The sequence below is a fragment of the Periplaneta americana genome, chromosome 13, assembly GCF_040183065.1.
Source record: "Periplaneta americana isolate PAMFEO1 chromosome 13, P.americana_PAMFEO1_priV1, whole genome shotgun sequence".
Lineage (NCBI taxonomy): Eukaryota > Metazoa > Arthropoda > Insecta > Blattodea > Blattidae > Periplaneta > Periplaneta americana.
In genome coordinates, this window is record NC_091129.1 from 54859803 (window position 1) to 54880040 (window position 20238).

Consider the following 20238-nt stretch of genomic DNA (forward strand, 5'->3'; position numbering starts at 1 on the left):
TGCTAAAAATAAAAAAGTGCAAATAACTGAGTGTATACGAATACGAGATTGGAGTAACAACCGTGTGCAATTAAATAAAAATCAACGATGACGTATATAAAGTATGTAAATCTACAATATGAGACCTCCACTATTCCTATCTTTCCACAGAGAGCCATTACAAGAAACTTCCTTCTCCCCTAAAATTCAGTTGTTAACAACCAGACATATCAGTGTGCTTCTGATCCTCTACAAGACCATAGAGGAAATTACGAAAGTGTAAGCATTATTCACTAAATTTACGAAAATCTTTTATGATACGGATTATCCGATTTTTTCGATTAACCATTGAGCTCACTCCTTCATTACTACAGACAATAGGGTTTCTACTGTAATTAAAATATTTACTATTTTCAACTATGATTTCAATTATTCATCGACTGAAATATATAATGATCCTCAATTTACGCTAAGAGAATATTTTACTGGAACAAAATATGGGTAACTTTCAAAATTTCAATCAAAAGAGATGACCTCAAAATCTAAAATGTTCCGAATGTTACGTAACTTACTGGCGCACCGTGAACGAAACGCTAGAATTTCGGCTTTGTACACATAATACTCACGGCTAAATTTCCGGGAATTAAAAACTGTATTTGGACTAGTTTTCTTAACATACTCCATTTTTCTAACATTTTCCCTGCAATTCTGCTTCGCTTTCATCACCACCATCATTAGACTATTACCATCACCATTATCATCATCACCATCATCATCATCAAGCATAAATACTGTGCTACGTCCGGCACTCGATTTCGTACTCTAAAACTGACGAGTGCGACACAGTTCTGAGCAAAGATCAACTACTGTTCCGGTTCATTAGGTCATAACTTCTACTCTGGGTTACTCGCGCGCTATCAAGAAAAAGACGCTTGTATACGCCTAACATCAAGACGATAAAGAGCTACGGACAATGACCTTGCGCATTATGTAAACTTCAATGTCTTCTTTGACAACTGTTAGCGTCCCTGACCAAGCCAGCCACTGTCTTAGTTACGGTTTTATCATGGTGGGCGCCAGTCTCACCAAGATTTGTCTCCCCTTCGCTATGCATTACCCTCACCCAAATATCGCCACCAATCAACAAGTATATTTAGAAATTAATTTGCATTTCCCAGAATAGATAGGCATCGGTCGGGCCGGTCATAGTTTATCTCTATAGGCTATTAGCTGAGATAAAGCGACCATTTTAATGCTTTTGGAGACAGTCATTCTAGAGTAATTATTATTTCTTAACATTAATTGCGTACACACAAGGACGTGCATATCATTGACTTCTATGGAGCACATGTGCCCATACACACACATACGAACAATATACAGTAGACGTAAAGATGGGCGGAACATGGAGCCATCCTAAGCACTTCAGCCCAAGGACTTTTTATGCACCTATACTGGAATGAGTTCCGTATGATTATCGATTATGTTGTCCGGCTAACCGTCACACCAAGCATTCCTCTGCAACCATCTAATTTGTATATTTTATTTATTTGAATATACAATTACTTAAACCATATTTTACCCGAAAGTACATTAGGGTTGTAGTTATAGACAGATAGTAGATAAGAAATGATTGTGACGTCAATGGATCCCATGGCTCCCAATGTGACGTCATTGTGGGCGTGGCCAAAGTATGACGTCAGAAGTGGGCGGAGCCAAAGTATGACGTCACGGGCGTGCCTAAAGTATGACGTCACGGAGGGTGTGGGGGGCTAAAAGTATGACGTAGGAAAGGGGCGTAACTTAAATTACGTCATAAGAGTTCAAGGTTAAAGTGTGACGTCATGCGGGTATGTAATGGCATGACATGTTCATACATGTTTATCTCCTCAATGTGAGGGGCTTAAATTATGACGTAGGAAAGGGGCGTAACGTCATAAATGACAATCTGAGAGTTCAAGGTTAAAGTATGACGTGCAGGTATGTAATTGAAGTTGTGGCATGACAAGTTCATACATGTTTATCTCATCAATATAATGTCTGCTATGTGTGCAAATATTATGCTGATTCATATCCGGCAATTGTTCTCGGGTTGAAGACACAAGTTCATACATGTTTGAAAATCCCATCTGCTATGTGTCCAAATATTATGCTGAATCACTCGCACTGCTATGTATGCAAGGTCACATCCGGCGAGTGTCCAAGAATTAATCTATCACACTTAAACACATACATTCTTTTTCTTAAGATTCTAATGTAATGGTAATTTAATTGACGGGAATGGATATTGGAATGTGGGACATAAATGGTTCTATAAAAAATTAATCTAGCACACTTGTAAATTAAACAGGATGTGGCTGAAGTTGGAAATGGGGGAGGGGGGTAATAATTTGAAATACACACGGCATAACTTAAAGTGTGACGTCATTCACAAGTGCAAGTATGTAATTGAAGTTGAGGCGTAACGTAATAATTTGAATTACATATGTTCATACAAGTTTGTATAGTTGAAATACAGAAGTTCATACATGTCTGAGATTTCATCTACACAATGATGTGATTACACGTGCAAATATTATGCTATCTCACATCCGGTGATGCAATTGCTGAGTAATAATAAAAGCATGTTTTTGAAGCACCTGCAAGGTGTCATATCACACAAATATTGCATGATGCAAATAATATGCAAGCTGTTAATTCACATCCGGTGAAGACGCAAGTGCTGTATAATGGCCAGCTGTCCAATGGATGTCCTGAAACTGGTTGTACTTTAAGCCAATTGTTGAGTAATTGATAAAAAAATATTAAGATTCTAATGTACTGGTAATTGAATTGATAAATAGTAATGGAAAATGGAAATTGGAATGCGGGAATTATTGATGGCGTAAATGGTTGTACTTTAAGCCAATTTATAAAAAAATTAATCTAGCACACTTGTAAATTAAACACATACATTCTTCTCATATTATTATTATTCCAATGTAATACATTTTGAAGTAAAATTGAGTGGTTTGTTTAGCGTATTTAATTTAAGCCATACATTATTACCAACATTAAATTCATCAGAATGTGACATTACTATGATTTAGAGCAGTAATTGTAGCAGATAAATCAATGTTGTGTAATGCATAAGCGTGCAAATATTATGCAAGCTTGCTTAATCACTTCCGGCGACGATGCAATTGCTGAGTAATGATAAAAACATGTTTTTGAAGCACCTGGAACGTGTTATATTACACAAATATTGCATGATGCAAACATCCAGCGTTTGTTCTCGCAGCGTCTTATGTTACACAAATATTGCATAAGCGCTTTCTGCTATGTATGCAAATGTTATGCAAGGTTGCTAATTTTACATTCGGCGATGAAATTGCTGAGTGATGATAAAAAAAATATTACACTCTATTCATACGTGGTATTTGATTAAAAACAATCGCAGAACATGGAATTATTATTATTATTATTATTATTATTATTATTATTATTATTATTATTATTATTATTATTATTATTATTATTATGGTTCCAATTTAATACATTTTGAAGTAACATTTATTGGATTTATTTTAAGCCATACATTATTACCGAAGCATTTCGTAATACAGTAATTGCTTCTTCTTCTTCTTCTCATTATTATTATTATTATTATTATTATTATTATTATTATTATTATTATTCGTCATAAAGAAGATTAAAGTGCGACGTTATAATTTTGTAATTGAAGTTGGAGTTATTGAAGTTGGAAATGGGGGGGGGGATTTGATAAAATTCTAATGTAATAGTAATTTAATTGATAAATAGTAATGGGTAAGGGAAATTCGCAAGTGTTAATTGAAATTGGAATGGGGGAAATATTGATGGCGTAAATGGTTGTACTTTAAGCCAATTGATAAAAAATTAATCTAGCACACTTGTAAATTAAACACATACATTCTTCTCATTTTATTATTATTACAATGTAATACATTTTTTAGTAAAATTGAGTGGTTTTTTTAGCGTATTTAATACATTACTACCAACATTAAATTCATCAGAATGTGACATTATTATTTCGTAATACAGTAATTGTAGCAGATAAAACAATGTATATGTATATGTTGTGTAATGTTATTACATATGCATAAGTGTGCAAATATTATGCAAGCTTGCTGAATCACTTCCGGCGACGATTCAATTGCTGAGTAATGATAAAAATATGTTTTTGAAGCACCTGGAACGTGTTATATTACACAAATATTGCATGATGCAAATAATATGCAATCTGTTAATTGACATCCGGCGATTGTTCTCGCAGCGTCTTATGTTACACAAATATTGTATTGATTACAAGTAAATAATAGCTATCTGCTATGTGTGCAAATATTATACAAGGTTGCTAATTTTACATCCGACGATGAAATTGCTGAGTAATGATAAAAAACATGTTTTTGATTATGTAGCATAATGACCTTGGAGGTAATATGGCTGGATGATGAGGTGAATTATTTAGAAGTGTAATGAAAGAAGTATTGCAGTTTGGAATAATTGACATTGAACAAGTTTAGACAGCAGTGGGAGGGGGGGCAAGATGATGAATAATACGCTCAAATTCATACAACTATTACACTATCACATATTTTATAAAAGATCTTTGTCAAAAAAAAATTGGTAGTGTAATAGCAGCCATAGCGTTAATAATGTCTCACAATATTTATTTTTAATTTTAATTTAGATGATACTGCATCTCCAGTCTTGGTTTGAGCTGAAGAAGAAGAAATCGCACAATTTAAATGCTCTGAGTGTAAAAAACAGTGACCATGATGAAGCGTGGTGAATGTTAAGCTTGAGTATGAAGAATGTTCGAATTGTAATAAATGTTCGTTTTGGAAATAGTTTTGCACTGTAATTTCTTGTATGTCTTAACCATCCATTTCCATCCCACATAACCAAAGGGTTGGGTTCGTTTAGAGAATTAATCTATAACACTTTCCTTTCAAATATTAGTAATCCAGCATGTCGTTGGAATAACGCAACAGCATGTCGTTGCAATAACGCAACAGCATGTAGTTGCAATAACGCAACAGCATGTCGTTGCAATAACGCAACAGCATGTCGTTGCAATAACGCAACAGCATGTCTTTGCAATAACGCAACAGCATGTCGTTGCAATAACGCAACAGCATGACGTTGCAATAACGCAACAGCATGTCGTTGCAATAACGCAACAGCAAGTCGTTGCAATAACGCAACAGCATGTCGTTGCATAACGCAACAGCATGTCGTTGCAATAACGCAACAGCACGTCGTTGCAATAACGCAACAGCATGACGCGTAATCTTGCGACATATGCGTTACAACTTGTCGAAAATCGTAATCTTGCGACATTTACGTTACAACTTGTCGAAAATCGTAATCTTGCGACATATACGTTACAACTTGTCGAAAATCGTAATCTTGCGACATATACGTTACAACTTGTCGAAAATCGTAATCTTGCGACATATACGTTACAACTTGTCGAAAATCGTAATCTCGCGACATATACGTTACAACTTGTCGAAAATCGTAATCTTGCGACATATACGTTAGAACATGTCGAAAATCGTAATCTTGCGACATGTATGGACATTCTTCATAATCACGCTTACGACATGCTGTTGCGTTATTGGAACGACATGCTGTTGCGTTATTGAAACGTCATGCTGTATTGCAAGCTAGCATAATATTTGTTGAAAATAGTAGATAGCTATTATGTGCATACAGTATTTGTGTAATATAACACATCGCAGGTGGTCGTCAAACAATCACGGGATGTTAATGCAGGCCTGCATCACATAGCATCAATATAAATTCCAACTTATGTCATACTCAATCTCTTTCTTTAGAATTTCACTTTCTTTATGATCCACTTAATACAGTATAATATTATACTTCTCTGGAATTTAAGTGGATATTACGAACTGCTCTAAATCATACTTTCGCTAATATATATGGCTTAAAATAAAACCAATAAATGTTACTTCAAAATGTATTAAATTGGAATAATAATAATAATAATAATAATAATAATAATAATAATAATAATAATAATAATAACAATAATAATGTCACATTCTGATGAATTTAATGTGGGTAATAATGTATGGCTTAAATTAAATACACTAAACAATCCACTCAAAATGTATTACTTCTTCAATTTTGGTGAAAACATTATCACAATTGGGATTCACTAATTGAAAATATATTTCAATACTCAGGGCATTTTATTTCTTTGTATGAATAAATATATACGCATAATTTTATGTTGTTACTATTTTCTTTTACCAAGCACATCCCCATCCCCAATGACTAGATTCAGTTTAATCATTGACATTCTCTCAATAATCCTCAGGTTTTATCATACAAACATGTAATGAATCCACCACTCCCAAATCAGTAAGCTACCACTGGAATTATGTTATATTCTGGTAACATATATGTTTAGAATAATCTCAACTTATACACCAATTCTTAAGAATTATTAATATTTGAAAACCTATATACCAATTCTTAATATTGGAAAAGGATTACTAATATTTGAAAGGAAAGTGTTATAGATTAATTCTCTAAACGAACCCAACCCTTTGGTTATGTGGGATGGAAATGGATGGTTAAGAAATACAAGAAATTACAGTGCAAAACTATTTCCAAAACGAACATTTATTACAATTCGAACATTCTTCATACTCAAGCTTAACATTCACCACGCTTCATCATGGTCACTGTTTTTTACACTCAGAGCATTTAAATTGTGCGATTTCTTCTTCTTCAGCTCAAACCGAGACTGGAGATGCAGTATCATCTAAATTAAAATTAAAAATAAATATTGTGAGACATTATTAACGCTATGGCTGCTATTACACTACCAATTTTTTTTTGACAAAGATCTTTTATAAAATATGTGATAGTGTAATAGTTGTATGAATTTGAGCATATTATTCATCATCTTGCCCCCCTCCCACTGCTGTCTAAACTTGTTCAATGTCAATTATTCCAAACTGCAATACTTCTTTCATTACACTTCTAAATAATTCACCTCATCATCCAGCCATATTACCTCCAAGGTCATTATGCTACATAATCAAAAACATGTTTTTTATCATTACTCAGCAATTTCATCGTCGGATGTAAAATTAGCAACCTTGCATAATATTTGCACACATAGCAGATAGCTATTATTTACTTGTAATCAATACAATATTTGTGTAACATAAGACGCTGCGAGAACAATCGCCGGATGTCAATTAACAGATTGCATATTATTTGCATCATGCAATATTTGTGTAATATAACACGTTCCAGGTGCTTCAAAAACATATTTTTATCATTACTCAGCAATTGAATCGTCGCCGGAAGTGATTCAGCAAGCTTGCATAATATTTGCACACTTATGCATATGTAATAACATTACACAACATATACATATACATTGATTTATCTGCTACAATTACTGTATTACGAAATAATAATGTCACATTCTGATGAATTTAATGCTGGTAATAATGTATTAAATACGCTAAACAAACCACTCAATTTTACTAAAAAATGTATTACATTGGAATAATAATAAAATGAGAAGAATGTATGTGTTTAATTTACAAGTGTGTTAGAAAAATTTTTTATCAATTGGCTTAAAGTACAACCATTTACGCCATCAATATTTCCCCCATTCCAATTTCAATTAACACTTGCGAATTTCCCTTACCCATTACTATTTATCAATTAAATTACTATTACATTAGAATTTTATCAAATCCCCCCCCATTTCCAACTTCAATTACTCCAACTTCAATTACAAAATTATAACGTCGCACTTTAATCTTCTTTATGACGAATAATAATAATAATAATAATAATAATAATAATAATAATGAGAAGAAGAAGAAGAAGCAATTACTGTATTACGAAATGCTTCGGTAATAATGTATGGCTTAAAATAAATCCAATAAATGTTACTTCAAAATGTATTAAATTGGAACCATAATAATAATAATAATAATAATAATAATAATAATAATAATAATAATAATAATGCCATGTTCTGCGATTGTTTTTTAATCAAATACCACGTATGAATAGAGTGTAATATTTTTTTTATCATCACTCAGCAATTTCATCGCCGAATGTAAAATTAGCAACCTTGCATAACATTTGCATACATAGCAGAAAGCGCTTATGCAATATTTGTGTAACATAAGACGCTGCGAGAACAAACGCTGGATGTTTGCATCATGCAATATTTGTGTAATATAACACGTTCCAGGTGCTTCAAAAACATGTTTTTATCATTACTCAGCAATTGCATCGTCGCCGGAAGTGATTAAGCAAGCTTGCATAATATTTGCACGCTTATGCATTACACAACATTGATTTATCTGCTACAATTACTGCTCTAAATCATAGTAATGTCACATTCTGATGAATTTAATGTTGGTAATAATGTATGGCTTAAATTAAATACGCTAAACAAACCACTCAATTTTACTTCAAAATGTATTACATTGGAATAATAATAATATGAGAAGAATGTATGTGTTTAATTTACAAGTGTGCTAGATTAATTTTTTTTATAAATTGGCTTAAAGTACAACCATTTACGCCATCAATAATTCCCGCATTCCAATTTCCATTTTCCATTACTATTTATCAATTCAATTACCAGTACATTAGAATCTTAATATTTTTTATCAATTACTCAACAATTGGCTTAAAGTACAACCAGTTTCAGGACATCCATTGGACAGCTGGCCATTATACAGCACTTGCGTCTTCACCGGATGTGAATTAACAGCTTGCATATTATTTGCATCATGCAATATTTGTGTGATATGACACCTTGCAGGTGCTTCAAAAACATGCTTTTATTATTACTCAGCAATTGCATCACCGGATGTGAGATAGCATAATATTTGCACGTGTAATCACATCATTGTGTAGATGAAATCTCAGACATGTATGAACTTCTGTATTTCAACTATACAAACTTGTATGAACATATGTAATTCAAATTATTACGTTACGCCTCAACTTCAATTACATACTTGCACTTGTGAATGACGTCACACTTTAAGTTATGCCGTGTGTATTTCAAATTATTACCCCCCTCCCCCATTTCCAACTTCAGCCACATCCTGTTTAATTTACAAGTGTGCTAGATTAATTTTTTATAGAACCATTTATGTCCCACATTCCAATATCCATTCCCGTCAATTAAATTACCATTACATTAGAATCTTAAGAAAAAGAATGTATGTGTTTAAGTGTGATAGATTAATTCTTGGACACTCGCCGGATGTGACCTTGCATACATAGCAGTGCGAGTGATTCAGCATAATATTTGGACACATAGCAGATGGGATTTTCAAACATGTATGAACTTGTGTCTTCAACCCGAGAACAATTGCCGGATATGAATCAGCATAATATTTGCACACATAGCAGACATTATATTGATGAGATAAACATGTATGAACTTGTCATGCCACAACTTCAATTACATACCTGCACGTCATACTTTAACCTTGAACTCTCAGATTGTCATTTATGACGTTACGCCCCTTTCCTACGTCATAATTTAAGCCCCTCACATTGAGGAGATAAACATGTATGAACATGTCATGCCATTACATACCCGCATGACGTCACACTTTAACCTTGAACTCTTATGACGTAATTTAAGTTACGCCCCTTTCCTACGTCATACTTTTAGCCCCCCACACCCTCCGTGACGTCATACTTTAGGCACGCCCGTGACGTCATACTTTGGCTCCGCCCACTTCTGACGTCATACTTTGGCCACGCCCACAATGACGTCACATTGGGAGCCATGGGATCCATTGACGTCACAATCATTTCTTATCTACTACTGATAGTTTATATTGTTATAATAAGAATACATTTGACGTCAATAACCTAATCTATGCTACTTAAAATTAACACATATTATATCTACTACTTACTTGCTTATGGTTTTTAAGGAACCCGGAGGTTCATCACCGCCCTCACATAAGCCCGCCATTGGTCCCTATCCTGAGCAAGATTAATCCAGTTCCTATCATCATAGCCCACCTCCCTCAAATCCATTTTAATATTATCCTTTCAACTACGTCTCGGCCTCCCCGAAGGTCTTATTCCCTCTGGCCTCCCAACTAACACTCTATATGCATTTCTGGATTCGCCCATGCGTGCTACAGTCCTGTCCATCTCAAAGGTCTGGATTTAATGTTCCTAATTATGTCAGGTGAAGAAAACAATGCGTGCAGTTCTACGTTATGTAATTTTCTCCATTTTCCTGCAACTTCATCCTACATTTGAAATAATTACAAGTTCTTAAATACAGTATATAATATATATTACATATTAAATTACACAGCTGTTTATAACAGCATGTTTTACTGAACACACTGATTAATAGTTTATCATATATTACATCAGAAAAGTGTAAAGTGTAAATGTCCGACCATTAGAAGTCTTCTGTTTTCGAATACTGGACAATGAAACAAAAGATGATCTACAGTTTGCTGTTGCTCACAGATATGTAAGTAGCCATTTTCCTTATCTAATTTAAATCGTTCTAAATAAGAGCCAAATTTTCCATGACCCGACAAAAATTGCGTTAGCCAAAAAAATCCGGTATAATTTTGTTGCTATTTAAACGGATGTCGATTCTTGTAAAAATATTTCTCTCGTAACTGAACCCCTTGTACTGCATAGCCACTGATTATTCCACCTATTCATTATATATATATATATATATATATATATATATATATATATATATATATGCATGCTCATTTAATTTTCTTTTCCCATATGAATAAGGACCACAGCCTATAGCTGAAATTTAAGTTTGAAACTGCAACACTTTTTGCCAGTTCGTCAGCCCTTTCATTTCCTGCTGTTCCACTGTGTCCTCGCACCCATGAGAAGCAAATGTGTCTGAATTCCACTGCCAGAGTATTTAAGTTAAATTTATTATCTATAGATTTGAGAATCACTGTAAATACAACAATTACAATTATGAAGTTTAGTCTACATCATTGCATCCTTAATAGCCAATAGCTCGGATTGCACGATGGAGCATTCAGGTGAAAGTTTGTTCATCTCCTTGTAGATTTCTTGCCCGTTGCAGAATACAACAAAAGCGTATCCGACCTATCAATAGCACTTCCTTTAGATATTTTGATCCATCTGTAAAGATTTGTACATTGCGGTTACTTATGCAACCGGTGTATTCGACAAAGTCATAAACAGAAGCTCGGTGTCCGGCTATTAAGAAATGGGCCGGTTTCTCAACCTCCAACTTTAAAAGTGTATCCTTATATGTGTGTTCCTTTCGAAGTTCAGCTGTTCCAGTCAGGTATAAGGACTCGATACCTGCAATCACTAACGCTGCATCAGTAGATATGGTTATATTATATGCTTTTATGATGCGCAAAACGAAACCCGTTGAATTTGTATTAATTTATTCTGAGCCCAGCGCATACTGAAGCAAAATTAGTACATTAAACGTTTAGTAGTGGAGTGCCTTACCTCACAGTCATACATGGGTTATCTGTATTATACCCGTCATAAAAGGAAGAGTCGATAGGAATCCCGCGCCTCTTATGCAGATCTGTGATTTATACATACAAGCTGAACCGTAAATAATGTCTTTAATTTCAAGGGGTTATTCTTAGTAATATTTCAAACAGAGAAGTTTAATACAATTTTTTCTTCCTTTCCGAGAAAAATATTGATTTATAATATGATATATGTATAATAAATTATTTACTTTTGTTCGGAACAAATTTCTGCAGATTTAAAGGACAAAACTAAAGTTACTTCAATCCCTTATTTAAATTAAATCAATAGCTTTCTAAAAACATGCCGTGAAATGTTTCATATAAAACAATTTTTTCCTAGAAAAGGAAGCAAAAGCGAACAGCAATAAGTATATCAAACTTTTTTGTTTGAAATATTTCAAAGAATAACCAACTGAAATTAATGACATCACTTACGGTTCACTCTGTATAATATAGTCTCCCACCTTTCGAGATAAAGTCGATAACGACAGAGAAATTGTGGAATGTGTCGATGTAATGACAGGAGAAATAGAGGGAGAAACCTCGAGAAAATTACTACAACCTTGACTTCATCCACCACAAATACAATTCTGTCATCGTCGATATTTAAACTAGTCAACCCCCATTACAGTAGAGCTCTATATAGACAGAGTACCGCAAAGGTCGCCGGTGGACCCAAGCGCTCGCTCTGTTAACATTGCTGGAATAGGGAAATTAACGCTCTCTCTCAGTTTTTATGCTGTAAATTCCATTCTAGGGCACTGATAATAATTGCAAAATATACTGACATGTAGCTAAATGTCTCACGCATGACACTATGAACTTTTAAATGTAATATCTCAATTAGAAGCGTTGCAAATACATGTTATTCGTGTGTCACCTCTGAAAAGCCGGGAGAGCAAATATACATGTAGGCGTACTGCAAGTATTATTCCATGATATGTTTTGAACTAAGAAACTCAGGCAGACCACAACACTCTTGTTTTACAAGTAGAATTTTAAGAAATATATTATGTAGTTTGATGGCAGTTACTTACATACAATATCGAACAGAATACATTAAATAAGATGACTGGCCTATTCAGTTTCAGTGGAATTCTTTACTTTCATATTTGTTTGCAATATTCTCCAATAAAAGCTCAATATTTTAGTAATTTTAGTACATTTGTTTTTAAAGCAAACACAAACGTATAGATAAATAAATTAGGACATTGAAATAATATTATTTGAAGCAAATACTTGAATATAAAATTATTATAATCATGGCCATTTTCGGTCACTCTCAGTAAAATGCGTTGCCTGAAATATGTTTGTAAGTCTAGCATTAATTTTCAAGATTGATGGAAGAAGTGCGTAGCGAAAAATGCAGTTATGAGAACATTAGTAAAAAAAATTCACCAATAAAAATTTTAGTTAAAATTCTCATATTTTCATAAATGAATCTTTACAATAGTTCGTAAGTGAAATTACACTTTACTCAATTTTTAATGCTTTAATAATAATAATAATAATAATAATAATAATAATAATAATAATAATAATGGCTTTATTTAACCTGGCAGAGTTAAGCCGTAAGGCCTTCTCTTACACTAAACCAGAATAGAAACTTCCTTACATAGTTGAACAACAACTGGATCGGAATTAAGTAATTACATACTAATACGATTTAGGTACACAATGAAATCAAAAGAGGTAGTTACATAAAAATTTACCTCATAAAATAAAAATAAACATAGTGGAATACATATGAATGTTGTTAGAATCAAATACTAAACACACAAAAACAGAAGCCGATAATTCAATAAAAAATGTACACAGTAAAAATAAAAATAAACACATTGGAATACATATTAGTATTATATATATTATTTTATATATTATTTTAATGTACCGGAGAGAATTTTTCTCCATTCCATTACTCTTTCATCGTATATTAGTATTAGATTACAAATAAGTAAGATTCACATAATTAAAGCAGAAACCGACTATTGAATAAAATGTACACAATAAAAAATAGACTAATAATAATAAATAATATATAATAAATATAATAATACTAATAATAATAATAATAATAATAATAATAATAATAATAACAGTGGAATACATATTGATGTTAAGTGACAAATAAACACGATTTACATGATTACACAATAAAATAAGAAACGAAAAATAAAAATAAATACAGTGGAATACATTGCATTAAATATTTGCAACGCGTTAGGTCTGGCAACTCATCATAAGATATTTTTCTAATTTACATTTAAAAGAAAATAAAGTTCGGCAGCTCTTGGCTTCAGGTGGCAGAGAATTCCAAGTAGCAATAGTGAAAGATGGTTTAGTAACCTAATTTTATTATTAGGCCTATGGTTTTTCATTTTCTTGAGTTACGTACTTATTCCAGTTTCAGATGCTTGTTTTTAATAAAATAGTGTAATATCAAGGTTTATGACTAGTTCGAACTATTGTTACATTCTACAGGCACCAGAGAATCATATTCTGCAGTAATTATCTGAAATAAGTACTTACTTACATAACCTGACTTAGGGAGTTCTTCCATCCATATTGTCAATTTTAACATTGTAATCTTTATAATGGGACCTAAATTACTTCAAAGTTCGAACTGCCTCTCTCATTCCAACACTTCTACTACCACACTTTGCACTACTTCTCGATTTATCATGCCCTTTTAATTAATAACAAAATAATATTTTGTTTCATTTCATTTAGGAATATTTGTAATATGTTCGGAGACTTATTTAGAGGATAGTTTTTAGTTATACTGGTCAATAATGTGTTCTAACTTTACATTGGAAATCTCCTCTTCGCTATGTAGCATACATGATCGTAAAAGGGGAAGAGTTTTGTTGAATACAGTATTCGGAAAGGCAGAGTCATAAAAGAGGAAGAAAATATTGACCTTCTGTAAGCAGTAACTAAAGAGATATGTTAAAAGGAAACTAATTTTAGAGCTCAAGTTATGTTTTTTCTTCTAGTGATCCTCAAACAGCCAAGGTGGAAGAATGATGGACTCCGAATTTCTAAAACGAAATATCGAAAGGGTCACCCAACCCACTTACCGCGTTACGAAAACAATAACTTTAAAAATGGGTAACTTCTTTTTTTATATAGAATGAAAGTCTCCCACTTTTCAGAAATGTTGAAGGGCAAGGTTTGCCGTTTTTCCTTCTTTTCATTGAACTTGTGAGACCGTCATGTCTCGTTTTTATGGTTTTATTTCTCTCCCAATTCTAAGTGCACGTGTAACAAAGGTTTTAGGCCTATTTTCAAGAGTCTTACATGTGTCAATTTTCCTTTCAAAATAAAGAATTTTTTTGTCCTTCAGCTTTCTAAAATCCTTCTCCGGTAGTACCTTGACTTTAAACGTCAGGTTGTTTGTCTGACAGCTTGTCTGATAGTCAGTCTCGACTGTTCTACATTAGTTTGAGTTAAGTTGTGCGAAATGTTGTGTATTTTTTTTTTTTTTTGAACAGTGGAAGTAGGGAAAAGTGCATAGGGTTTAATGACAAAAAATGTCATTATTAGTTATTAGGCCAAATAATTCATTCATGTATTTGTGTCAAAAATCTGTGTAACATGTGTATGAAAAACCGTGTGGCTACAGTTTCTAGCATAATAAACTCTGAAACATTAAGTTTATTGATTTTCGTACAGTGCCATTTCTATGGATCGGTGGCTAAAAAACAATAAAGGTGACAAAGAAAAAAAATCAGAATACCGTCATCGCCTGCATGTTTGCACCAGACAGAGAATTCAACTTTGTTCAATTTTCCCAAACTTCAAAGAAATTTGTCAGACGAGGTAACAGCAACTTCTTCCATGATAGAAATTATAAAGTATTATTTTCATAGCTGTGCATGCAATTACTGAAATTATATAAATATTAGTATACAGCAGTACAGAGCTCCAATGTAAGCTTGTCCATTTTATATTACCTTTTTCTTATATAATTCGTCCTTAGTATGATAATTTACTTTCTAAATGGACACGCGGTTTATCCTTGCCACCCAAATGCCTTTAAACTTTTTTTTTTTTACCTTGGGGATTTAGTGAAGTGAATTTTAATGGCAGGCAGAGTAACTATCTCATGCCCCCATGTTTTAGATTGCTACCAGTGCACTTCATTAGAACCAGGTACCCAGCTTCGAAGCCGTTAGCCCTGTGAACTTACAATATATTTATTTTCCCCTATTATCATAATACAGGATTGTTATCTAAGAAATTAGCAAGTTCTTTGTGATAGTAGAAGAGAAAGGGTGGGGGAAGGGAAGTGGTCCGTGGCCCATTTCTTTTAGGGCTCATCCCGACATTTGTCTTATTGCTCAAGGGAAACCACGGAAAAACCTAGAGCAGGATGAGATGTCGTTCTGACGACAAGCCAATTGGCTATAGTGTTGTCGGAATATGTTCAGGTGGGAGGTTTTGGTTTAATCATTATTCAAAGTACAAATACATTAAAGGTACATGAAAAAGTGTTTTCAATAAGAACAATGCATCTATGCTGCCAATAACGTGATGACCCTGAAACAGAGAAATAACATTATTAGTGCATTAATAGACTTGTCTGTGTGTAGAGTCAAGTGGTTATTTAGTGTTCAAGTTGGTATTCGTCTTGTACGTTGTCGTTCCAAGCTAGAGGGTGGAGTACGCTCTTAGGTATTTTATGTTTGTCTAATGCAGGGTTGTAATTTCCTAGTGAAGAAATTAGTAGGTTTGTGCTGCTGTACGACTTGGTATACGTGCAGAAGGCTTGATTTGAAATATATTCTTGAATTGTCGAAATTTCTAGTTCTTCATGAATCAATCTAACAGGAGTTACTCTAGGAAGTCCTGTGATGAATCTTAAAATTTTGTTTTGGAAAACTTGTAATTTTTTACGGACTGTAATAGGTGCTAAGAAAAAAATTGGTATTTAATTGAATTCAATGGTTTTCTTATGCTACCACTAGCGGGCTTTGGGTCCAGAGAAGCGCGCGAGGTCACGTGAACAGAATCGGACCGTCGCATTGTCGGCAAGCGGTAGGGAAGACAGTTGCGGTACTCTGTCTACATAGAGCTCTACATTACAGGCCATCGAGGCTCGCATGGCGGCGAAAGGTTAAGGCTCTCACAAAGTGCATTATGGCAGTAGGGACGTCAATCCTGCGTACCTTCCGCCTTTACCCGCAAGAAAATGTTCCTTTCTGTTAGATGCTAATTAATCCCAGGGCCACAGTGCGGCCGTAAGGATTGGATCAAAGGAGAAAATCCATTATCCATGGGAACCGATCCAGCGACTTCTCGACATGCAATGTTACAACTTAACCGTGACGCTACCGCGCGCCCCATGTGTTTATTACTTACCCTATTGTATACTGTTTAATGTCATTATCTTCTTTAATTTTATGGTCCACCTTCAGTGCCAATATGAATCGCCTCATCATCTGCAAATGAAAGCGTTCAATTGTGTATTATTTAGAATTAAAATTAACTCACTGATTAATAGCATCATGTAGTAGAACATTGAAGAGTTCTGGCATTTCAACTGCAAAATGAAGAATAAAACTAAACGATTTTAGTGTACCGTATTCCCTCTTTATTATTCTAGGCCGGTCCATCTCTTCTTCGATTTTCCAATTCTCCGTTGTTAATCTGCTTTATATTTACATTACAACTGTGATATATTTGTCTTTGAGATCCATAACGCAAGTTATTTCTAACTTACCCCGTACTTTTATTTTATTTTAAATTAAAATAAATAAATAAATAAATAAATAAATAAATAAATAAATAAATAAATAAATATTCTTTAATGCAATAATTTTCATATCCTCAGTAGGGTCTTTAAACAATAGTTATTTTTATACAAGTTCGTAAATGTTCTATTTTTCGCTTCGCCTCGTTTCACAAACTGTACACTCGTGCCAAAAAGATCATAGTGTTTTCTCTGCAATAGCACAAATTAACATTAAATAAATATTTCAAGTTGGAGAGGTTATAGGATCACGATTTCATGACCGTCTAAACTCAAAACCATTAAGAAATAAGTATGCATGGAATTACAGCCTGTTTTATTCATGATCACGATTTCATGGTCGTCTAAACCGGCAATAATCAAAGAAAAAGTTGAATGTTAAATATTTTTGCAACGAGTACTATAATAACGTCGGGCTAAAATGTAAATATGAAGTTAAATTTGTTACGTACTTATGTTAGGCCTACATGTAATAGTTACTACTTTTTTAATGAAGTTTATACATTGAATAATGTATTTTCTTTGTTGTTGTTGTTGTTGTTTAGTCAACTGTCTGAAGTCTGAACCTCACAATTGACACCAAGAAGGCACCACTTATGGCAGTGCGTAAAATGAATAGCAGTGACTAAAGTGATTACTTACTTTTTACGCACTAGTTTTTAGAAGGTTTACTACGCACTGATAACAGTAGGTAAAATGCAACATATCGACTATAATAGAAACATATTTTTAAGCTACGACTGTTTTGATTGTTTTCAAATGATTAATTTTGATCGTGTTACAAGCACCATACAAGAAAACGACAAGGAAATTTAGTAAGTTGATATTTCCGTATTTGAACTGACCATAATCTCCATTAACTTTCTCGTCTTAATATTCCAATTTTCGATTTAACTACAGATGTCTTCCCTGAGAAAATGACTCTCATGTCTCAGAAGACTGTGTTCCTCGTAGAACTAACCTATTCACTAAATTTAATATTCACCCCTGCGACGAGTACTCGCCTGTCAAGCATTACTCAATTATACACAGTTAGAGCCACTTGCATCTGCCAGTTTAGCTGGATTAACAACTCCGAATGATTCCAAGGTCGAAGGCGGACAGCCTTAACATATGGCTCCTCTATTTGGGCATTTATTTCATTGCCTATTTTATGAACGAATTGGCCGCTGTGTGCAAACAGACAAGGTACGCAGTTTTAATGTTGCATGAAAATCACGGTCGTGATTTCGAATACCACAACGGGCATAGACGTTTATTCATTGCCAGTGGGATATGTTATTATGTTTTTTTACTTTAGTGGAGGTATAAGATGTGTAGGTAGGTACATAGGTAGAGAAATACAGAGACACACACACATACACACACAGATAGATCAGACAAACAAGATAGAAAAAAGATCGGACAGACAGACACACCAGACCGCACTGTTTTATGAATGAGCTACGATGGATATATGCAACTCTTGCACGCATGACTCATCAAAGTACCATCTCGCTCAGATATTACGTCATGAATATAATTTATTGACATACTACTAGCTACGAGAAGCTGCCACCTCTCAGTGTTTCGTCACTTCGCGATGAGCTTCTCCAAGTGTTAAATTCCACACACAAACCGCAATAGACAAGTGATTTTCCTCATTAAGTTGAAACTTTAAATTAGAATATAGTTATTTCGGTTCAATTACATTATAAAGAATCTACAGGACTGCTCAGATATGCAGTTCCTATTCGACTCATTCATATTGAATCTCGTTACCACAGTTACAATAATCTTAACAGCTATTTACTTGTACTTCACTCGTCATTTCAACTTCTGGAAGAAACATGAAATTCCTTTCGTGAAGCCGACGCCGTTCGTCGGCAACCTCAAGGAAGTATTTTTCCAGAAGCTGGACATCAATAGTCATTTGAAGAATATCTACAATGACCACAAGAATAATCCTTATGTTGGAATCTTCTCGTTCGACAGACCGACTTTACTCGTCAATGATTTAGATCTTATAAAAAAGATTCTGGTGAAAGATTCACAACACTTTGTTGATCACATCATCGCAGTCGACGAAAAGCTGGACCCCATGTTCGCCAAGATTTTGTTCTCGCTTAAAGGCCGAAAATGGAGACATACAAGGAATAATGTAACGCCCACCTTCACGTCCGGAAAGATCAAAAAAATGTTTCACATAGTGAACACATGTGCACAGGAGCTAGTTCATTACCTGCACAAAGCAACAGCAGATGGTGAGTTAACAAGCTAAAATTGTTTATATGTGGATAGTGGAAAAAAATAAGGTGCAAAATAATCACTGTATCCACTATGGGTCATTCCATGTCAAATCATCCAGGTCATGACACCCACCTATCCAGTTTTTAGCCGATAATTTATACACTTGTTCTTTAGTTCATTTCATGATTTCTGGGCAACTTTTATTACATTCTGTTTATTCTATTGGCAGTAATTTTAGAAAGTATGATCGAATGCGTTTTTTGGATGCCGATTGTTAAATTTACAAACATAACTGTTTCTTCTAGAGAAACAATAGTAGGCTTATGATTTTTTTCTGATTATTATTTCATGCCAATAGTTTAAGAAGGCACAAACCAAGTAACAAAAAAAAAAATAAATTGTAGGTGTTTTTTTAAATTTATTGTGCAATTTTTTACTAAAATTCAATCTCAATTTTGAACACATACCTCCCTGTGAAAATGTATGAAAAAATTGCTGCATAATCTACAAATAGTATTATTTCAGCAGGAAAGAAAACCAAATTAGGGAAATGAATGGCACACCCTTTTCCTTTCATCCAATTGTGATTTCCTCTTATGTTGATATGATGATATGATATGATATGATATGATATGATATGATATGATATGATATGATATGATATGATATGATATGATATGATATGATATGATA

General features: G+C 33.7%; 1 protein-coding gene across 1 annotated transcript in view; it reads left to right on the forward strand.

The window, feature by feature from the left end:
* Nucleotides 1–18888: 18888 nt before the first annotated feature.
* LOC138711926 (cytochrome P450 6j1-like) overlaps nt 18889–20238 on the forward strand; it is a 101726-nt gene continuing 100376 nt past the window's right edge. The window contains exon 1 of the mRNA XM_069843226.1: nt 18889–19559. Coding sequence (XP_069699327.1) covers nt 19037–19559 — 523 coding nt within the window. The 5' untranslated portion in view covers nt 18889–19036. The remainder of the gene's footprint in view (nt 19560–20238) is intronic.